At 47.8% G+C, this 23,832-nt stretch overlaps 2 protein-coding genes across 5 annotated transcripts in view; one reads left to right on the forward strand and one right to left on the reverse strand.

The window, feature by feature from the left end:
• PPAT (phosphoribosyl pyrophosphate amidotransferase) overlaps window positions 1-23,832 on the reverse strand; it is a 50,383-nt gene that overhangs the window by 20,914 nt on the left and 5,637 nt on the right. The window lies entirely within an intron of this gene.
• Window positions 1-23,832, forward strand: part of LOC119947589 (multifunctional protein ADE2) — a 60,023-nt gene that overhangs the window by 8,192 nt on the left and 27,999 nt on the right. Inside the window, exons 6-10 of one of the 3 annotated variants that reach the window (XM_038769150.1) lie at window positions 5,035-5,118; window positions 6,560-6,631; window positions 7,802-8,197; window positions 9,569-9,634; window positions 11,365-11,519. In XM_038769150.1, the coding sequence (XP_038625078.1) occupies window positions 5,035-5,118; window positions 6,560-6,631; window positions 7,802-8,197; window positions 9,569-9,634; window positions 11,365-11,519 (773 nt within the window). Of the gene's footprint in view, window positions 1-5,034; window positions 5,119-6,559; window positions 6,632-7,801; window positions 8,198-9,568; window positions 9,635-11,364; window positions 11,520-23,832 lie in introns of those variants that run through there. The other 2 variants (XM_038769149.1, XM_038769148.1) reach the window with 2 other exon arrangements.

A 23,832-nucleotide genomic window follows, 5' to 3' on the forward strand; every position in this document is an offset into this window, starting at 1 on the left:
AACAACGTGTGCAGATGGTTGTGCAGCATGGCTGATGGCACCCTGATTCCGGGTCACCTGGACCCATGTGAAAAGAGATTGTCCCCTGGGGTCAAGCCACAGATGGGACCATCTGAGGGTTGGGGACGTTGAGGAGGGGAGGGTGGGCCAAGAACTGAACTGGCTTGTAGGCAGGGCAAGGGGGACGGGGGCGAGGAAACAGGTGTCTATTTGCTGAACATCACCTGCCTTAGAAAAATCACTTTGGGGTCAGTGCAAAAATCCTACAGTTTCAGGAAGAGGACAAGTCAATCCAGTTTTGTCCTTGCTGTAATGATGATGATGATGATGATGGCATTTTATTAAGCGCTTACTATGTGCAAGGCACTGTTCTAAGCGCTGGTGATCAGATTGTCCCACGGGGGGCTCACAGTCTTAATCCCCATTTTACAGACGAGGGAGCTGAGGCCCAGAGAAGTTAAGTGACTTGCCCAAAGTCACACAGCTGACAATTGGCGGAGCTGGGACTTGAACCCATGACCTCTGACTCCAAAGCCCGTGCTCTTTTCACTGAGCCACGCTGCTTCTCTGTACAAAGCACAGGCTAACCTTAAATCGTCATGATTTTACAATGAGAAGAGCAAGTATTACCATCTATTCTATTTTATTTTGTTAGTATGTTTGGTTTTGTTCTCTGTCTCCCCCCTTTAGACTGTGAGCCCACTGTTGGGTAGGGACCGTCTCTATATGGTGCCAACTTGTACTTCCCAAGCGCTTAGTACAGTGCTCTGCACACAGTAAGTGCTCAATAAATACGATTGATTGATTTCAGGAATAGACTCTCACGAGACCAGTCTGGAACAGTAGTCTATTCACAGAAAAATCAAATTCATTCAAATTTCTGACCTCACTAAATTCTCCAGGTACACATTAGCCCAGGTCTCACAATTCCTGTTATTTCCTCAAACGGTATAGATGGTTCGATTAACCAATCAATCATTGGTACCGATTGAGCCCTTACTGTGTGAAGAGCACCGTTCTAGGCGCTTGGGAGAGTACAAGACCCCTTTTAGACTGTGAGCCCACTGTTGGGTAGGGACTGTTTCTATATGTTGCCATCTTGTACTTCCCAAGCGCTTAGTACAGTGCTCTGCACACAGTAAGCGCTCAATAAATACGATTGATGATGATGAAGGCACCCATAGTCCTCCTCTCCAGTGCCTCCGCAATGAGAACAGACAATATCTGCAATCATCCAGTTTCTGGGCCTTTCAGTACAATGCTGCATGGTACAAATGCCTAGAACTGGATCTGTCCTTACCCACCAGGCCCGCCCTGACCCCTGTCCCGAATTTTGAACATTTCATTGGCTGCTCTATTGCTCTACTACTCATTACTCTATTTATATTACTCTATTTATTTATTTTACTTGTACATATCTATTCTATTTATTTTATTTTGTTGGTATGTTCGGTTTTGTTCTCTGTCTCCCCCTTTTAGACTGTGAGCCCACTGTTGGGTAGGGTCTGTCTCTATATGTTGCCAATTTGTACTTCCCAAGCGCTTAGTACAGTGCTCTGCACATAGTAAGCGCTCAATAAATACGATCGATTGATTGATTGATTGCTCTTCAAGTGTTAGGCAGCTCTTCAAGTGGCACCGCCCTGACCCCACCCAGAAGATTTGGTGCTGTTTTCTAGATTACGTGGTCCCCTCCCCTCAACTTCCTCATTTTTTTTGTTCAGGCCCAAGCTCTCAGCCAGCTGTGATGTAGCGACACATTTAAAAATGGGTGGCCCATTGGGTGGGAGTCTTCTGGGCCTTCAAGCCCACCATTCTGCCTCTCTCACCTGACCCCAGAACTCTGGCTCCACTAGAACGGGAGATCTTTTACCTCCACGGTGTGCTCCTGAACATCAAATACAGTGCTCTGCACACAGGAGGTATTCAGGCAATACTGGCGAGCACAAGGGAGAGAAACAAGAAACTTAAGAGAGAGCAGCTTGGCCTAATGGATAGAGCGTGGGCCTGGGGTCTAATCCCGGCTCTGCCACTTGTCTGCTGTGTGGCCTTGGGCAAGTCACTTCTCCGGGCCGGTTACCTCATCTGTAAAGTGGGGATAAGACTTCTGAGCCCCATGTGGCACTGGATTTTACAGCTGTAATTATTACAATTCTAGTCTAATTACATTATACTTATATTTTACATATAATAACAGTAACAATAATAGCATTTCAAGTGCTCGCTATGTGCCAAGAACTGTACTACACTAAGTGCTGGGGTACAGAAACAAGATAATCAGGTCAGGCACAGTCTAAGTGGGAAAGAGAACTGGTATTGCACCCCCATTTTACAGATGAGGAAGCAGGCACCTAGAAATCAAGTGACTTGCCCGAGGTCAGCAGGCAAGTGGCAGAAAACCCAGGTCCTCTGGCTCCCAGGCTCTTTCTAATAACACATTTCCCAATAATGCAAATGGGAATGATTCTTAAGTATTTGTTCACTATTCCGAGCCTCCGGGCAGTTTTACTGAAGACTTGGCCGGTTTGAACTGCGGCAAAACCGTGCCCGGTAATTAAATCAAAACACCTGCACATTCTTTCGGGGCGTGCCTTTCGATGGCTGCCACGTTAATCTGGTTACTGATTCAATCCTCCCTGCTTCGATGCCTACACTTTGTTTTTCTCCTGCCCTGAAATGGGCCCGTCGTTTAACGGAGGCCCCGCTACAGTTCTATGTCCCCCTGCTGTTTTTTGGAATTGGAGGAGCAGGGATTTTGGGAGGAGAGATTTTGGGAACTGTTCAGGAGGCCTGCTTTTGGGGAAACCGACATTCTAAAGTCAGCATGTCTATTTGGGACTATCCCAGCCCTCAAAGTGTAAGTCTGTGAAAGACAGGAAGAATGCATCTCTGAGGCAAAGGACAATGTTTCAAAGAGAAATGATAAGCACCGCGGCCCAGTGGATAGAGCCCCGGTCTGGGAATCGGGAGGACCTGGGTTCTAATCGCAGCTCCTCCACTTGTTTGCTGTGACACCCTGGGCAAGTCACTTTACTTCTCTGGGTCTCAGGTCTCTCACCTGTAAAATGGGACCCTCATGTGGGACATGTTCAACCTGATTAGCCTGTATCTACCCCAGTTTTTAGTATAGTGTCTGGCATGCAGGATTAGACCCTGGGTTCTCTGACACCCAGGGCAGTGCTCTTTTCACCAGGTCAAACTAGGCTTCTCAGAGTAAACACATATATCGAGTCTTGTCTGATGCCATAGAGTCGTTTCCAACCCATAGCGACTCCAGACACATCTCTCCCAGAATGTCCCACATCCATCTGCCATCGTTCTGGTGGCGTATCCATCCGATTTTCTTGGTAAAAATCCAAAAGTGGTTTACCATCACCTTCTTCCGCACAATAAACTTAAGTCTCTGATTCTGAATCTCTCCCATGCCGCTGCTACCCTGCACAGGTTAGTTTTGACTTGTGGCAGATTGCCTTCCCCTAGCTAGCCACTGCCCAAGCCAGGAATAGAATGGGTACATCTCTGCTTGACTCTTTCTCCCGTAGCCAAGACCGTTAGAGTACTGGAAACTTTCCAGCTGCGATCTTGAGAGGGGAAGCACTTAAATATTAGGAAAAAAGAAAAAAAAAAAAGCCTGCCTCGGCTGCAACTGCGTCCCACACTCGTCTTCCCTGGGTGTTGTGGGAATTACCTTTCTATGTACAGGGGAAGCGGAGGACAGAGTAAGCCAGAATATCGTGGGACCCAAAGAACCTTTCCTCCGATGCTATGTCTCCCCAACCCATGAGCAAGCCAGCTGCCTGGGCTCCTTTGCCTAGGAATCCCAAAAATTACCTTCCCCCCCGGCTCTGGTAATATTAATAATAATAATAATAATAATAATAATAATAATAATAATAATAATAATAATAATGGCATTTGTTAAGTGCTTACTATGTGCCAAGAACTGTTCTGAGCTCTAGGGTAGATAACAAGGTAATCGGGTTGGACACGGTCCCTGTCCCACATGGGGCTCAGTTTTCATCCCCAATTTACAGATGAGGGAACTGAGGCAGAGAGAAGTTAAGCGACTTGCCCAAAGTCACACAGCAGACAGGTGGTGGAACTGGCATTAGAACCTAGGTCCTTTGACTCTCAAGCCCGTGCTCTTTCCACTAGGTCGTGCTGCTTCTCATTTCTCCTGCCCTCACTCTCCAAGGTCACTCCTTTCTTAAGGGAAAGTCACTCCAACCAGTGAAAAGGATCACTCAGGATTTCCTGGTTGAGGGGCTTCCTCTGAGTCAGAAAACGCACAGATTTTCTACAACTTTTACAGCAGGCACCTATATAACAGAGGTGGATCCTGGAATACAATTCATTTTAAACCCTTCAACAGGAAGAAGGCAAAACGGGGCCAGGAATCTGCCACTTGTATGCTCTGTGACCTTGGGCAAGTCATTTAACTTCTCTAATACTGTTTCTTCCCTTATAAAATGGGGATCAAATACCCAGTCTCTTCCCCTCAAACTGTTAGCCCAGGTTCCCCCCCCACCCCGCCTTACCTCCTTCCCCTCCCTACAGCACCTGTATATGTATATATGTTTGTATGTATTTATTACTCTATTTATTTGTACATATTTATTCTATTTATTTTATTTTGTTAATATGTTTTGTTCTCTGTCTCCTCCTTCTAGACTGTGAGCCCACTGTTGGGTAGGGACCGTCTCTATATGTTACCAACTTGTACTTCCCAAGCGCTTAGTACAGTGCTCTGCACACAGTAAGTGCTCAATAAATACGATTGAATGAATGAATGAGGGGCTGTGCCCGATTGGATTATGGAATCCTGTCCCCAGTGCTCACTACAGCATTGGATACAGAGTAAGCGCCTAAAAAATACCCCAATTATTAAGAATGAGCTTGCTAACAGACTATGCTTTTTTAACATTATGGATGAATCTACTCAGAGCAGCTAAGATAATCACAAAAGGCACATGTGTTGTCATTTAGCATATGGTCTGAGATAACTGATTTCATCGCTATTTCCTTTGAACGCAGTCGAAGAGCCAGATACTGAAGACTTCACCCCTAACCCAAAAGACCCAAGAGTTGTACGCATTAAAAAAGAAAGTCTAGACGTAGGTGAGTGGGGAAAATGTCATTCTGTGCCCATTTTCTCAGCCCCCAAACCCAAAGTTCTCCAACATCCCTTCAGTGTTCACATTCAGAAATCTAGACTGGAAGAGCGAGTGAGTGAGTGTGAGAGGGAAAATGAGCGTTTCTGCCCCAAGAAATGATGATCCCCGATTGCTTTAAAGGAGTCCCTCGAGTCTGGCCTGAGACACTTGTTTGGGAAGTTTAATGGCAGGTGTCTGAGCTATGCTTGGCCATCCACTGGGCTTTAAGGCACATGAGCCACAGAAGGATTCTCAGGCCTGCCAAGAGTTTGTTGAAGAATTAAAAAATGCGATCCAAGTGAGATCAGATTCCGAATATTCCAGGGTTGGTCACATTTGGTTGTTTAAGCTCTCCACTCCACCTCCCCACATACAGGAGTTTATGTTCAAAGTCCCAGATCCTTCACTGACTGTGTGACTCCCAAGTCCTCTATTAATCCCAGGCCTAGAAATTCTAGGTAAAGCCAGTGATGTGGAAGGCTCTCTCCAGCATCACCATTTTCCAAGACTATCAATGATTAATAATGCTGTGCCCAGCTTTGCTGTCTTTGGCTATTTCTTTGGGCCCCATTTTGTCAGAGTGAAATGCTGTGGATCGGAGCTGCTGTATGGCTAGGAGGATACCATTTGGAAAACAGGCCAGAGGTAATAAATTGTTCTTGCTCTACATTGCCTGTTAAAGGCCAATGAGGAAGCAGCGTGGCTCAGTGGTAAGAGCTTGGGCTTTGGAGTCAGAGGTCATGGGTTCAAATCCCGGCTCTGCCAATTGCCAGCTTTGTGACTTCAGGCAAGTCACTTAACTTCTCTGTGCCTCAGTTACCACATCTGTAAAGTGAGGATGAAGACTGTGAGCCTCCCGTGGGACAACCTGATCCCCTTGTAACCTCCCCAGCGCTTAGAACAGTGCTTTGCACATAGTAAGCGCTTAATGAATGCCGTCATTATTATTAATCAGCATTGAGATGTTGCTGACATCTTAAGGCAAATCTGGAGAGGCAGGAGATGTATTTTGAGGGAAATGTAAACTGTCTCTTCATCTCAGTCCAGTTGGGTCTACCTCCATCAGCTATTTTAGCAAGCTCATGAGAAGCAGCCTGGATTAGTGGACAGGGCACAGGCCTGGGGGTCGGAGGACTGGGGTTCTCAACCCAGGTTTGCCTCTTGACCGCTGTGTGACCTCGGGCAAGTCTCTTCCCTTCTCTAGGTCTCAGTTCCCTCATCTAGAAAATGGGGAGTCAAAACCTATCCTCCCTCCCACTTGGACTGTGAGTCCTGTTTGGGGCAGGGACTGTGTCTGATCTTGTATCTCTCCCAGCGCTTAGTGCATAGTAAGGGCTTAAAAGTTGAATGGATTTGTTTTGGACTTCATCTCGGAATTGACCTTCTGCCCGTTTGATTTTTGGTAGACCACGACTCTACAAGCAGCACCTCTGAAGACCTGGCTAGCCCCACGATAGCCAAACGGGGAACCGTGGAAGGTACAAATCCTGGCATTCTCATGATTTCTGCAGTCTTTCACTACCTTCAGCAGCTAGGATCGTCCCAAAGAACATGCCTACCAACTCTGTTATAATGTACTCTCCGAAGCACTTCATATGGTGCTCTGCACACATTAAGTGCTCAAATACGATTGATTGATGATGACCTTCCTGCTCTTACCAGTGCTCTGAAAAGTGAAAAAGAGTACAAAATGTGCAGGAAATGCGGACTCCCAGCCCCGTTACCAACCATACCATAGTTAAGTCATAGATTTGGGTTCCAGGAGCTGATTTCTGACTACAGCTTGGGACTAGAGCTAATTTCTGAAATTGCATGTCTTGGCCACTCAGTCAGTAGTATTTAATAAGTAACTTCCACATCCATGAATATTCCCAAGGACTGCAGATCTCCCAGAATCAGACTGTTCAGACACCCACTACCTGAGCTTGGGGATGCAGGAAGGAAAAAGTTCCACAGGCAGCAACCGATCAATGGTGCTGAGTGCTTATTCTTTGCAGAACACTGTACTAAGCGCTTGGGAGAGAACAATTCAGAGTTGGCAGACACGCTGAAGGACCTGACAGTAACAGAATGGTCTTGGTAGAGCATTGGTAGAGCCAATGTTGAAAATTAAAGCTGAAACAACTAAGTTTGTCTAAGCCCCTAAAAACCTTTTTAAATCTTGGAAATTCCAACAAATCACTTCTTGTTCTTTTACAATTATGGTTGTGAAGTCGAGTCTCTCCCCCAGAATCTGCTTCTGAAACCCTCTATTTCCCAAGAAACTTTACAAGCACATCTAAAGGAAAAGGAAAGATATAATCTGCTTCTTAGTACTGTGTACCTTAATATGCGTTTGCACAGTACTAGTCTACCTCTCACACAGCTAATCTCCAGACGTATTTCACACCCAGCGGCAGTGGTTAAAAATCTGTATTTTGGGGCAGAAGGCCAGGGGGAAGGATAAGGCCCCCCTCTCAATGAGGATGATTCAATGTTCAAAAGGCAATCCATGAATCCAGATGACATTTTAGTACCTGATGTTTTCGGAGAACAACCTTGTCCTCGGGCAAAAGAGAATTAATGGGAGCCGCGATGCGTTTGCCCTTTAGTTCAAAACGGTACCCAAATGATTGTTGGTTGGTTTGTTTGTTTTTTAAAAAAAACAGAAAATCCTAGCCCTTTAGGAGATGCCCAGAATCACTTTCGCATCATCACAGTGAGTGACACGGGGGCAGGAAAACACTGGAGCGACAGTGAAGTCAGAGCCCTGATCCACATATGGTCGGATGAAAACATAAGGCAGATGCTGGAAGGAGCGACGAGAAACAAGGAAATATTTGAGGAGATCGCCAGACGGTTGCTGTGGTTTGGAATCGACAGGGACTGGAAGCAGTGCCGCACAAAGTACAAGAACCTCAAATACGAATACCGGGTGGGGCAGAGAGGCAGCGACCTGGGGAACCCTCGCAGGAAGATGCGATTCTATGAGGAAATTGATGGCATCCTTAGGCCAAGGGCTCCGGGGGTGCCGAGCTGGAGAAGCGGGTGCCCCAACCTTGCAGGTACCCAGGGCACTTCAGGGCGCCGGGTTCCGGATGGGAAACCCCCAGTAAGATAGGGCACCCCCTCCACCACGACCTTGGGGATTTCCTTTATCAACTGGATTTGAGTGCTCGCTGTGTGCAGAGCACCTGTATTGAGCGCTTGGGACAGTCATCATCATCAATCGTATTTATTGAGCGCTTACTATGTGCAGAGCACTGTACTAAGCACTTGGGAAGTACAAATTGGCAACATATAGAGACAGTCCCTACCCAACAGTGGGCTCACAGTCTAAAATTGGACAGTCCAATACAATAGAGGTGGTCGACACATTCCCTGCCCACAGCGAGCTCACGGTCTAGAGGGATGAACGTGCCGCACCGCCTCACTCTACCTTTTTTTTAAATGGTATTTGTGAAGCACTTACTACGTGCCAGGCCCTGAACTAAGTGCTGGGGTAGATATAAGCTAATCAGGTCGGACACTGTCCCGGTCCCACATGGGGCTCATCTTCTTAATCCCCATTTTGCGCGAGGTAACTCACTTGCCTGAGGTCACACAGCAGACGAGTGAGAGAGCTGGGATGGGAACCCAGGGCCCAGGCTCTTTCCCCTGGGTCAAGCTGCTTCCTCAAGCAGGAGGACCGACTGATATTCCCAATTCCCAAGTCAATTTTCTAGGGGTGCATTCACGTCTCACCGCAGAAGAGACCAACTTAGAGAAGAGGAGGTGGTGGGGAAGGATAAGGAGCAGAACGATTTTTTTTTTTAAGCCTCCAGTCTCACCACAGTAGAATACCCTCAGAAACCGGTTTCATTGTCATTTGAACATCGACACCTGATCCGAGGCCTCTGTAACAAATCCCAGCTGAATTTGCTCCCGGCTTGGTGAGAACCAGGAGGGAGTGGAACAGAACAGACCAAAAAATCCCCAGGCGCGCGTGACGGGAACTGGAGGGTGGTTGGCAGGACCCACGGGACTCCGGTGCCATGGCTACCACCTCTACGGAAGGGCACCTGGGGTGGGGGGAAGAAAAGAGACCCCCACAGAACAGACAGCAGCTTCTGCGCAACCAGGATGCATCTCCCCACCCTCCCCTAAATCACCACTCACACCCCTCGCGGGCCTCAGTTCCCTCATCTGCAAAATGGGGATTAAGAGTGTGGGCCCCCATAGGGGACGGGGACTGTGTTCAACCTGATTACCTTATATTTGCCCCAGTGCTTCGAACAGTGCTTGGCATGTAGTAAGCACTTGAAAAGCACTGTTATTATTATTACCCCATCATAACTATATTCTTCACCCTTTGTCCGCCACAGTTTAAACCGTCGCAGCTAAGGTGGAAAGTTTTGTGTCAAACTGGCACCTGGAGCCTTGTTATTGTCTTTCAGAGTCACCCAAGGACCCCGGCTTCAGCCCAGGCACCGTGAGGGTCAAGAGGAGAGCGTACGGAGCCGGTAAGGATCTTGTTTGGAGCGACGCAGCTTTTGGCGGATGGAAATATAAATACGTATCAGTGTTTGAGGCTTCTGATCATCAAAACACTCGAATGAGTCCTTGAAAAATTAGATATGCAGCTGACGTGCTTGGGGGTGGGGAAAAAGCCATGGATATGGATAGGAAATGATCTCTTATCTCCATAGTTCATTAAGGAGAGGAAAGATCCATCAGTACGTAGTTCTCATGGTCAGGAAAAAAAAGTTATTTTCTAAGGATAATGCATATGGCCACCACGTTTATCTTGATCCAGCTGGAGACTTGGAGCCAAAAGAGACTGTGAGGTCACTGTGGGTAGGGAACACATTTACCAGCTGTCACACTGTATTCTCCCAAGTGCTTAGTACAGTGCTCTGCACACAGTAAGCATTCAATAGATAGTATTGATAGATTTAATAGTGCTTGTTAAGCCCTGGCGATGAGCCAGGCACTGTACTAAGCACTGCGGTACATACAAGCTAATCAGGTTGGACACAGTCCATGTCCCACATGGTGCTCACAGTCTTTATCAGCCGTATTTATTGAACATTTACTGTTTGCACAGCACTGTACTAAGTACTTAGAAGAGTACAACAGTAAGACACATAATAAGCACTTAAATGCCATAATAATAAAAAAATTATCACCATCATAAAGGAAGCCCCAGGCTACCCAAAAAGGTGTTGCGCTTTTCACGGTCCCATCTTTCCGAGGAAAGGGGGTCATTCTGCCAAGGGACTGGCAAGTTTCATCCCCATTCCCTGGAATTGGCTTGGGAATCACTGCCTCTACTCCTAGTTTACACAGTTTGGACAGGAGAATAGACGTAAAGGGACCTGATGGGAGGGAGGAGGAAGGAGAAGGAAAAGGAGTTTGAGAAAAATCGGACACCAAGAATCAGCATGGCCTGGTGGAAAGGGCCTGGTCCAGGGAGCATGGCTTCTAATCTTGGCTCTGCCAAATGCCTGCTGTGTGTGACTCTGGGGAGGTCATTTCCCTTCTCTGGGCCTCGGTTTTCTCATCTGCAAAATGGGGATTCAGGACCTGTTCTCCCTTCTATTCAGACTGCCAGACCCATGTAGGGGAGGGACTGTGCCCAATCTGGCTACCTTGGATCTACCCCGATGCTTAGAACAGTGCTCGACCCACAGTAAGCCCGCAAATAACATAATTATTATATGAGGGCATTAACACTACCACTTCAAACTAGCCACAAATTAGAGACTCCCAGCTGGGTGATTTTAAAGTGACTTCGGGGTGCAGTCACCCGTGAAAAAGAAAACTGACGCCAGGCATGGAGGACAATAGTTCTCGAAAGAAAAGATTCCATTTGAAAGCAGTACAAAGGGGGGTGAGGGGAGACAAAGAAGAGAAATACCAACGGAGAGAGCGAACTTTGGGATTATCCCATTTCAGGTATATTCATGTTCCACCATTTCTCCCTTCCATGGGCTGGGTTGCCAGAGGAGAGCACTGAACAAGGAAGAGAACTTAAGGTGAATTCTAAGAGGGATTTCTCAGGGAAGGGTAGATTCACTGAAGAGTGTGAGATTAAGGGGGGGAAAAAAGGATGAAGATAAAAAGAAGATAAAGAGGAATGCTAGACTTTCTTGATCCAGTTATTTGATGGGAGAACGTTCAGAGGGTAGGTAGGGAGAGCAGAGAGTTTGCCAGTCCCTCTAATCAACGGACGGTGTGCTCTATCAAACAGAATCAGCACCTGTTCCTCTTAAGAGAAGGACTTCTGAGAACAATTCAAACCAGCTGCCCAGGAGTGTCACAGAACACTCTACAGAAGGATTTTACAGACAAGAGACCCAATCCACCGTTCAGACACGGCTTCCCAATTACCAAACCATCCCAAGGGTGAGTCTACTGAGCTTTCTTCTGTCATGGTAGTATTATTATTACATCATTCACTAAACCCATATTATGTGCTTACTGTGCTGGGGTAAATACAGAACGTGATGATCAGAGATTGTTCTGGTGCCCCTCAGGACGCACAGTCTTAAGCGGAAAAGGGAGAGGAGGTGTATCCAATGTACGGATGAGGAAACTGAGGCCCAGAGAGGTGAAGTGACTTGCCCAAGGTCACCCAGACGACCAGCGTCAGAGCTGGAATTCAAGCCCAGGGTCTTGACGTCCAGTCTCGTGTATTTTCCACTGGACCACACTGCCTGTACAGTCCCTCATTCTCTACCAGAGAACGCAAGGTCCCCAGTTGGGGCAGGGACTGTGTCTATACTGTATCTTCTCCAGTGCTTAGCACAGTGCCCGGCATGTAGTAATCGCTCAACCCAGACCACTGTCTTTCAATGACATTATTCACATTTCCACCTGGGAGTGAAAATTCTTCCGCACACAGAGGCTCACTTCTTAAGGTCAGGCCTAAGCCATTCATTTGATCGTATTTATTGAGCGCTTACTTTGTGCAGAGCGCTGCACTGAGCGCTCCTGGATGTATCGATGGCATACCCTGAAGCGATGGTATACGGGGGAAGTATCTTGGGCCGCCCAAAACTAGCGAGCAATACCCAAGTCATACGTTCTGCGCTACCGGCTCATTTAAAAAAAGCAAAAGAACGTTTACTCCGTGTACCCTTGGGGACATCACAGCACAAAATATTCACTCAGTTGCCCAGAGAACTCACAAAGCAACGCGTGAATCCATTAACTGTATTGGTGGAGCAGGTTAGCCCATCAATGCAGGCATTCTAAATGCCATCGAATACCCGATCGCGTATTAGATGATTTTGATTCAAAAAAAGGAATGCCTCCCTTTATGGAAATGTGCAGCATAACCTAAGGTTCTTAAAAAGGAACCAGGGTTTCACCACGAGGACCTGAAACACCTTGAACGGGCTTGGAAGTATGGCTCGGAAACTACGGAGACGTGATCTACTTATCGTTCAAGAATCTCTGCACCCAATGTCATGTGACAGTTTCAAAGCAAGGCGAAATGTAGGAACCAGGAGAATCTAACACCCCCGCCCCAGAAGAAAAAAACTGATTTACAGCAGAAACGCTGTCCTTTCAGCTGACATATTAGTCTGAAATTTTCCTTGACGAGAAGCCAGACTACCCTCCAAATCTGCAAGTGAGCAGAATGTCAGCTATAAATAAGGCCCCGATGAAGTGTAGTGAGCCCACTGTGGATTAAGTAACCAAGATCAGGGATTCCTCTTTGGGATGCTCCGCTGGCCGCATCCATGAACATCACAGAACATTCCAAGACATGGTTTCTAACTCATCCCTTCAGGTTTACCTGGTCTCTAGGGGTCACAGAGGGAGGAGAGGCTAAATGATGAAAGCTCTCTCTCAGTCTTTTGGTCTCCCAAAGGACCAAAGTCTTATAGATGTGTACGACCCCGGCCCCTCATGGCACAAATGTATCCTTGGAAAGCAGTGTGGCCTAGTGGAAAGACCACAGGCCCGAGTCGGAGGACCTGGCTTCTAAGCCCAGCTCTGCCTCGTGTCTGCTGTGGGACTTGGGGCCAGCCACTTCACTTTTGTGCCTCAGTTCCCTCATCTGCAAAGTGGGAATCATTCAATAAATACGATTGAATGATAATGAATGAATGAATGGGAATTCAATACCTGTTCTCCCTCCGACTCAGGCTGGGAGCCCCACGTGGGACCTGATGATCTTTGATCTACCTCAAGTGCTTGGCACATAGTGAGCACTTAACAGATACCATAATTATTATTATTGTAAAGGGCACAACTTTATGTACTTATTCAACCAGATTTACAGGTCCATTATGGACCACAAAAACCCCGCTCAATTGCTTGAATCTTTCTTTGGGTCATAAGCAGCAGTCCCACACTGTGGCAGTTGTTGCAGTTTTACCAAGTTCAAGGCCCCCATCAGTATCCCAGGGGACAGAAAGAACGCACAAGATGAATAGTTTCCCAAGGCTCAGAAACACAAGGTATTAATTCATGAACTTTTGGCATAAGGTGAACACAGTAGGGAGTTCAGCCTCAGTACAACGACATCAGTGGCCCGGAGACCCAGATACACACAGTTCTCCCCTAAGGCACTGGCCAGTGAATGCGTGATAATGTGAGATATTGTAAAATGCCGCTTATGAACTTTCAAGAGCGGGAGATCCTTTCGGGGGAGAAGCTGCTCCTCGGGTTTACTGGAGTCCCCCAAGCAAGTTGTGCAAACGGTAAAAAAAAAAAATCAAGATTCCAGATCCCCGCCGTGGCACTTCAAATTCTGTTAACTGACTGTTAAAACTACTTGTGTTCAGGGTGCTGGAGGGAGTCGTGAGGCACTGATTGAATCAGGGAGCTGAATCCCTTCTTTTTGATCTGGCCTCCTGGGTCAGCACGGACCACTTCCTTCTGAGCTTCCATCGCTTTCCTAAGTAATCAGAAAGCAAGGGGAGCCGCTTTTGGGGTACAGGGAGCAGCTTGGGAGTCAGAGGTCATGGGTTCAAATCCCGGCTCCACCGCTTGTCAGCTGTGTGACTCTGGGCAAGTCACTTCATTTCTCTGTGCCTCAGAAACCTCATCTGGAAAATGGGGATTAAGACTGTGAGCCCCATGTGCACAACCTCATCTCCTTGTATCTCTCCCAGCGCTTAGAACGGTGCTTTGCACATAGTAAGTGCTTAACAAATGCCATCATCATCATCATCATTATTATTATCATCATCATAGGAAGCAGGGACAGGGTGCCAAGAGACTGGGGGAGACAATCAAATTTATTGAGCGCTTACTGTGTGCACAGCACTATACCAAGTGTTTGAGAGAGTAATAATAATAGCTATAATTTTGGTAATTGTTAAGCGCTTACTATGTGGCAGGCATCGTATTAAGTGCAGGGATAGCTACAAGCTAATCAGATTGGACATAGTCTATGTTCCATAGGGGGTTCAGTCTTAATCCCCCTTTTACAAATGGGGGGGGTGGGGAACCGAGGCACAGAAGTGAAGTGACTTGCCCAAGATCACACAACAGACAAGCAGGGCTGAATTAGAACCGGGTCCTTCTGAGTACAGTACAACAAAATAAACAAACGTTCCCTGCTTATGAGGAGCTTACAATCTAGAAGGGGAGACAATAAAATAAATTAAATTAAGGATATGGAATAAGTGCCATGGGGCTGAGGGAAGGGTAAAGGGTGCAAGGACTAGACGGCTGATGTCTCTGCCGTGGAACGCGCAGAAAGCATTTCACCATCGGGACATAATGTCCGACAGTCCTATTACAGGACTGTACGTTTGTCATTCATTCATCCACTCAATCACATTTATTGAGCGCTTATTGTGTGCAGAGCACTATACTAAGCGCTTGGGAAGTTCAAGTTGGCAACATATAGAGACGGTCCCTACCCAACAGCGGGCTCACAGTCTAGAAGGGGGAGACAGACAACAAAACCGTTCTCTTGTTTTTAGAGAAGCAGCGTGGCTCAGTGGAAAGAGCCCGGGCTTTGGAGCCAGAGGTCATGGGTTCAAATGCCGGCTCTACTGCTTGTCAGCTGTGTGACTCTGGGCAAGTCACTTCACTTCTCTGGGCCTCAGTTCCCTCATCTGTAAAATGGGGATTAAGACTGTGAGCCCCCGTGGGACACCTGATCACCTTGTAGCCTCCCCAGTGCTTAGAACAGTGCTTTGCACATAGTAAGCGCTTAATAAATGCCATTATTATTATTATAACAAAACAAGACATATTAACAACATAAAATAAATAGAATAAATATGGATAAATAGAGTAATAAATATGTACAAACATATATACAGGTGCTGTGGGGAGGGGATGTAGAGGGGGAGAGGAATGAGGCAGGCACTGTTGTCATGGGCTGGGAACGTGCCTGCTAATTCTGTTGTACTGTACTCTCCCAAGAGCTTCATACAGTGCTTTGCTCAGTGAATACCACTGATTGAGAAAGGGATCACAACTTGATGCCAGTGAAGTTCTCTATTACTCAAATAATGGGCTACCCTGGGAAATGGGCCTTCCTCCTTCCTGCTTCTGGCCAAACCCTGAAGGAGCGTGTTGGTGTCAAACTGCAATGTCTGACGCAGAAGGGGCACCAGAAGGGCGTTGGGGTAAAAAGCGCGGTTCCGAAAGTAGGAATCATCCCCAGTCTGAAATCCTCCTCCCGGTCCTGTGATAGCCGCCTCTGGCTACTGTCGATGCCAGGTGGGCTGCGTGGAGGTGAGGAGAATGAGCTGCAGATGGTAGAGGGCCGAAAGCCGGGAAACGGAAAGCAAGGAGGGTGGACTAAGGACACGGTAAGATGAAGCTTTGGCCGATGCCGCGTCTCCGCTAAAAACTGGGAGTCCGTTGGCTGCGAACGGCCCGCTGCCAGCCAGAAAGGAGCGCCTCTTGGGGAACGAAAGCCAAGGGGGAAAACGGGTGCCAGGTGCTGCAAAAAAAATGTCAGCATGACAGGACGACAAGGAGCAGCCTTTGTTTGGGGGGTGCGGAACATAGTTACGACTGGGGGCCTTCCAAGGACCTTCCCAACCCCACAACTGCTCAGGGGACAATCAATCAATCACCATCAGTGCCGCCCAACTCCAATAAGGAGGGAAACCCAATATATCATCATCATCATCATCAATCGTATTTATTGAGCGCTTACTATGTGCAGAGCACTGTACTAAGCGCTTGGGAAGTACAAATTGGCAACATATAGAGACAGTCCCTACCCAACAGTGGGCTCACAGTCTAAAAGGGGGAGACAGAGAACAAACGTACTAACAAAATAAAATAAATAGAATAGATATGTACAAATAAATTAAATAGAGTAAAAAAATATGTACAAACATATATACATATATACAGGTGCTGTGGGGAAGGGAGCAACAGGAGCAGGATGGGAAAGGACCCTTTAAAGATGCCCTTACGGCCTCGTTTGGCAACAGGAAACAGGAAGGACCATCAGAGACAAAAGCAAAAATGTAAAGCTCAGTTTATGCTGTTGCTTGTTAGCACTTAACAGGAGGGGATTTGCACTTCTTTAAGGAGGGCTGCTCCTGAAAACAAGGTGAGGACACATGCTAAAATGCTGGGAACATTTGCACCCATTGCCCGGTCATCACCCTTTATGCCTGTGGTAGTCTCCAAACCATGAGGAGACAATTTCGATAAACTTTTCAATCTTGAGGGTCACTTTTGTCGCTGGAGTCCCTGTTAAATTGAGACAGCAGCATGGCCGAATGGAAAGTCACAGGAGTCAGGGGACCCGGGTTCTAATTCTGGCTCCACCGCCTGTCCGCTGTGTGACCTTCCTCTGTGCCTCAGTTACCTCATCTATAAAATGGGGATTAAGACTGAGCCCGATGTGGGACAGGGACTGTCCAACCCCTTTTAGACTGTGAGCCCACTGTTGGGTAGGGACTGTCTCAATATGTTGCCAATTTGACTTCCCAAGCGCTAAGTACAGTGCTCTGCACACAGTAAGCGCTCAATAAATACGACTGATGATGATTATCTCATCTACTCCGGCACTTTATAAGTGGTCAACAAATGGTCCATTTGTTGGACAAATGTTCCAGTGGTCCAGCGCTTAGAACAATGCTTTGCACATAGTAAGCACTTAATAAATGCCATAAAAAACCCAAATACCATGATTATTACATTTCAATTGCAACTCCCGGATAAGCCGTGGAACAGACTTCATTCATTCATTCAATCGCATTTATTGGGCGCTTACTGTGTGCAGAGCACTGTACTAAGCGCTTGGGAAGTCCAAGTTGGCAACATATAGAGACGGTCCCTACCCGACAGTGGGCTCACAGTCTAGAAAAGTCTATTCTAGTCATTGAGACTTAATAGTAAAACATATGAGGCCGGGAAGACAACGGATTAATCGGGATGACTACAGATCGATTCCTCGTGAACTTGTGAAAGGAGATGAATCCAACGTGCAGGAAAACAGTCTAACTGGCATCTGTGTCCCGGGAATCACATGTCAACCTCAAATTGCTCCTCCTCCTCTCCCGACATCCCAAATTAGAGGTACCCCGCCTTTACTATGGCAAACGGGGCAAAGCTCGGGTCCCCGGGGCACGGACTCAGTCGTAATTTACTGAGCACTTGCTCTGGGCAGAGCACCGTTTTAAGCCCTTGGGAGACTACGACAGACTCCCAAGCACGTTGCCAACTTGTACTTCCCAAGCGCTTAGTACAGTGCCCTGCACGCAGTAAGCGCTCAATAAATACGATTGACGACTCGGTAGACACATTCCGTGCCCACATCGAGCTCACCGTCTAGATCGATCCATCGCATTTGTTGAGCACCTAACGCATGCCGAGCGCTTTAAGGAATAAAAGCGCTGGGCTGCTCCCGGTTTCCAGGTGGTTGATCCCGAGGGTGGCATGGAGAGTACTAATTCTGTTGCACTGTACTCTCCCGAGCGCTTAGTACAGTGCTGTGCACGCAGTAAGCGCTCAATTAAGTGTGACTGAATGAATAATAAGCACTCGCTATATTCCACTGGTTGATTGACGAGGGAAAGCCCTGTGTGGGCTGACTAGCTTGTGTCTTCCCCAGCGCTTAGCACAGTGCCAGGCACTTAGGAGGCTCTTAACCACCACTGCCAGGTGAATTGGGAGGGGCAGCATGGCGTTGTGGCTACAACACGGGCCTGGGAGACATAAGGTCACGGGTTCTAATCCCGGCTCGCCCAAGGTCACACAGCAGACAAGTGGCAAAGTCCCTTCACTTCTCCGCACCTCAGTTACCTCACCTGTAAAATGGAGATTAAGAGCTGGGAGCACCGCGTGGGGCAGGGCCGGTGTCCAGATTGATTACGTTTATTCATTCAGTTGTATTGGAGCGCTTACTGGGTGGAAAGCACTGTACTAAGCGCTTGGGAGAGCCCAAAAGAACAGTTAGTACAGTGCTCTGCACACAGTAAGCGCTCAGTAAATACGATTGAACGAATTCCCCCTCATCCCCCTCTCCATCCCCCCATCTTACCTCCTTCCCTTCCCCAAAGCACCTGTATATATGTATATATGGTTGTACATATTTATTACTCTATTTATTTATTTATTTATTTTACTTGTACATTTCTATCCTATTTATTTTATTTTGTTGGTATGTTTGGTTCTGTTCTCTGTCTCCCCCTTTTAGACTGTGAGCCCACTGTTGGGTAGGGACTGTCTCTATGTGTTGCCAATTTGTACTTCCCAAGCGCTTAGTACAGTGCTCTGCACATAGTAAGCGCTCAATAAATACGATTGATTGATTGATTGATTGAATGAAATGAATGAACAGACACCTTCCCTGCCCACAATTCATTCATTCATTCAATCGTATTTATTGAGCGCTTACTGTGTGCAGAGCACTGTACTAAGCGCTTGGGAAGTACAAGGTGGCAACATATAGAGACGGTCCCTACCCAACAGTGGGCTCACAGTCTAGAAGGGGGAGACAGAGAACAAAACCAAACATATTAACAAAATAAAATAAACAGAATAGTTATGTACAAGTTAAATAAATAAATAAGTAGAGTAATAAATATGTACAAACATATATACAGGTGCTGTGGGGAAGGGAAGGAGGTAAGACGGGGGGGATGGAGAGGGGGACGAGGGGGAGAGGAAGGAAGGGGCTCAGTCTGGGAAGGCCTCCTGGAGGAGGTGAGCTCATAAATGACACCCATAGTAAGCGCCTAACAAATACCATTACTGTTATTATTATTATTCTCAGCGCCTCAGTTCCCTCATCTGGAAAATGAGCCCCACGTGGGGCAGGGGCTGTGTCCAGCCCCATTTGCTTGCATCCACCCCAGCGCTCAGTACAGTGCCTGGCACTTGGTAAACGCCAAATAAATATTAATAGTATTATGATTATTTCTGCCTAGAAAAGGCTACTAGTAAGGGTGACCGTTGGTGTTTTAGGGATGAGCTCACAGTGTGCAGCGTACTGTCCTAAGCGCTTGGGAGAGTACATTAAGCGCCCAATAAATACGATTGATTACAACAGACTTGAGAAGCAGCGTGGCAGAGTGGCCAGATCCGGGGCCTGAGAGTCGGAGGACGTGGGTTCTAATCCCGGCTCCCCCACTTGTCTGCTGTATGACCCTGGGCAAGCCCCTTCTCTGGGCCTCAGTTCCCTCATCTGTAAAATGGGGATTAAGGCTGTGAGCCCCACAAGTGACAACCTGACTACCTTGTATCCACTCCAGCGCTTGGAACAGTGCTTTGCATATAGTAAGCGCTTAACAGATACCACCATTATTATTATTCCCTGCCCTTTATCTACCCCAGCGCTTACTACAGTGCTTAGAACATCAAAGAAGATCATTACCAAACATCAAGGCACCTAGAGAGTGCTTCACAACTCACTTCACTGGGCCTCAGTTCCCTCATCTGTAAAATGGGGGTGAAGACTGTAAACCCCACATTGGGACAACCTGATCACCTTGTATCTACCCCAACGCTTGGCACCTAGTAAGCGCTTACCAAATGCCATCATTATTATCATTATTATTACCCCAGCGCTGAGAACTGTGCTTGGCACGTAGTAAGAGCTTGATAAACCGCATCATTACTAAATACGGTTATTATTAATAGCAGTAGAGACTATAAAAAAAGGGAGGCCGTGGGGGGGCTCGCAGCACGTGTTGAGCAGCACCAATCGCGTTCCCGACGACGTGGGGGTGTGGAGGGCGAGGAGAGGGGGACAGGGTCGGCCCGGCCTCAGTTTCCCTGGCGGGGAGCGGAAGGCCGCGAGGACGGACACCGGCCGTTGGGCCTCTCAATGACTTCCCTCCCCCCCGTCATTCATTCAATCGTATTTACTGAGCGCTTGCTGTGTGCAGAGCACTGTACTAAGCGATTGGAAAGTACAACAGAGACAATCTCTACCCAACAGTGGGCTCACAGTCTAGAAGGGGAAGACAGAAAACAAAACAAGGCAAGTAGAGACAAACAACACAACAAAACAAGGAGACGGGTCCGGTCCATCCATCCGTCCATTCGGCGCTTGGAAGAGTGCTTGGCGCAGAGTAAAGCGCTTGACACGGGGATCGTGTAAAATGGGGATGAAGCCTGTGAGCCCCACATCATCATCAATCGTATTTATTGAGCACTTACTGTGTGCAGAGCACTGTACTAAGCACTTGGGAAGTACAAGGTGGCAACATATAGAGACAGTCCCTACCCAACAGTGGGCTCACAGTCTAAAAGGGGGAGACAGAGGAGAAAACCAAACATACTAACAAAATAAAATAAATAGAATAGATATGTACAAGTCAAATAAATAGAGTAATAAATATGTACAAACATATATCCATATATACAGGTGCTGTGGGGAAGGGAAGGAGGTAAGATGGGGGAATGGAGGGGGGACGAGGGGGAGAGGAAGGAAGGGGCTCAGTCTGGGAAGGCCTCCTGGAGGAGGTGGAAGGCCCCACATGGGCCCACTTGATGTCCTTGCATCCCCCCCAGGGCGCTTAGAACAGTGCTTGGCACATACTGAGCGCTTAACACTGGGATCGTGTAAAATGGGGATGAAGCCTGTGAGCCCCACGTGGACAACCTGATCACCTTGTATCCCCCCAGCGCTTAGAACAGTGCTTCGCACATAGTAAGCGCTTAATAAATACCATTATTATTATTATGTTGCCTATGAGCCCCAAGTGGGATCACCTGATCACCTTGTATCGACCCCAGCGCTTAGTACAGAGTAAGCGCGTAACAGGGGGATGAAGCCTGTGAGCCCCATGTGGGACCACCTGATGTCCTTGGATCATCAGCATCATCAATCGTATTTATTGAGCGCTTACTATGTGCAGAGCGCTGTACTAAGCGCTTGGGAAGTACAATATTGGCAACATAATTTGCCAATCCCCCCGGCGCTTACTATGTGCTTGGCACATAGTGGGCACTTAACATGGGGACCTGTGACCCGATGCCCTTGGATCCCCCAAGCGCTTAGAGCAGTGCCTGGCACATAGTGAGCACTTAACATGGGGATGAAGCCATGTTAAGCAGCGTGGCTCAGTGGGAAGAGCCCAGGCTTTGGAGTCAGAGGTCATGGGTTCAAATCCCGGCTCCGCCAATTGTCAGCTGGGTGACTTTGGGCAAGTCACTTCACTTCTCTGAGCCTCAGTTCCCTCATCTGTAAACTGGGGATGGAGACTGTGAGCCCCACGTGGGATAACCTGATCACCTTGTAACCTCCCCAGCACTTAGAACAGTGTTTCGCACATAGTAAGCGCTTAATAAATACCATCATTATTGTATCCCCCAGCGCTTAGAACATAATGAGCACTTAACACGGGGATGAAGCCTGTGAGCCCCATGTGGGACCACCTGATGTCCTTGGATCTACCCCAGCAGTTAGAGCAGTGCTTGGCACATAGTGAGCGCCTAACACGGGGATGAAGCCTGTGAGCTCCATGTGAGGCCACCTGATCACCTTGGATCCCCGCCAGCGCTTAGAGCAGTGCTTGGCACATAGTGAGCACTTAACATGGGCACATAGTAAGCGCTCAATAAATATGACTGAGTGAATGCATGAACACGGGGATGAAGCCTGTGAGTCCCACGTGGGACCACCTGATGTCCTTGGATCTACCCAGCGCTTAGAACAGTGCTTGGCACATAGTGAGCGCTTAACATGGACACACAGTAAGCGCTCAATAAATCCGAATGAATAAACATGGGGATGAAGGCTGTGAGCTCCATGTGGGGTCACCTGATGTCCTGGGATTTACCCCAGCGCTTAGAGCAGTGCTTGGCACATAGTGAGCGCTTAACATGGGCACACAGTAAGCGCTCACTAAATCCAATTGAATGCATGAATAAATGAACATGGGGATGAAGGCTGTGAGCCCCATGTGGGATCACCTGATGTCCTTGGATGTGCCCCAGCGCTTAGAGCAGTGCTTGGCACATAGTGAGCACTTAACATGGGCACACAGTAAGCGCTCACTAAATCCGATTGAATGCATGAATGAATGACCAGGGGGGTGAAGGCTGTGAGCCCCATGTGGGGCCACCTGATGTCCTTGGATGTGCCCCAGCGCTTAGAGAGGTGCTTGGCACATAGTGAGCGCTTAACATGGGCCCACACTAAGTGCTCAATAAATCTGACTGAATATGGGGATGAAGCCTGTGAACCCCACGTGGGACCACCTAATGTCCTTGGATCTGCCCAGCGCTTAGAGCAGTGCTGGGCACATAGTGAGCGCTTAACATGGGCACACAGTAAGCGCTCACTAAATCCGACCGAATGAATGAACAGGGGGATGAAGCCTGCGGGGCCACCTGATGTCCTTGGATCTACTCCATCCTCAATCGTATTTATTGAGCGCTTACTATGTGCAGAGCACTGTACTAAGTGCTTAGCACTGTACTAAGCGCTTAAAGCAGTGCTTGGCACATAGTGAGCGCTTATCATGGGCACACAGTGAGCGCTCACTAAATCTGATTGAATGCACGAATGAATGGCCAGGGGGATGAAGGCTGTGAGCTCCATGTTGGGCCACCTGATGTCCTTGGATGTAGCCCGGCGCTTGGCCCATAGTGAGCGCTTAACATGGGCACACAGTAAGCGCTCACTAGATCCGACTGAATGCATGAATGAATGACCAGGGGGATGAAGGCTGTGAGCCCCACGTGGAGCCACCTGATGTCCGTGGATCTACCCAGCGCTTAAAGCAGTGCTTGGCACATAGTGAGCGCTTAACATGGGCACATAGTAAGCGCTCAATAAATCCGATTGAATACGGGGATGAAGCCTGTAAGCCCCACGTGGAACCACCTAACGTCCTTGGATCTACCCTGGTGCTTAGAGCAGGGCTTGACACATAGTGAGCGCTTAACATGGGCACACAGTAAGCGCTCACTAAATCCGACTGAATGCATTAATAAATGAACAGGGGGATGAAGCCTGTGAGCCCCACCTGATGTCCTTGGATCTACCCAGCGCTTAGAGCAGTGCTGGGCACATAGTGAGCGCTTAACATGGGCACACAGTAAGCGCTCACTAAATCCGAATGAATGCATGAATGAATTACCAAGGGGATGAAGGCTGTGAGCCCCATGTGGGGCCACCTGATGTCCTTGGATGTGCCCCAGCGCTTAGAGCAGTGCTGGGCACATAGTGAGTGCTTAACATGGGCACACAGTAAGCGCTCACTAAATCCGACAATGCATTAATAAATGAACAGGGGGATGAAGCCTGTGAGCCCCACCTGAT

Source organism: Tachyglossus aculeatus, chromosome X5, assembly GCF_015852505.1.
Source record: "Tachyglossus aculeatus isolate mTacAcu1 chromosome X5, mTacAcu1.pri, whole genome shotgun sequence".
Lineage (NCBI taxonomy): Eukaryota > Metazoa > Chordata > Mammalia > Monotremata > Tachyglossidae > Tachyglossus > Tachyglossus aculeatus.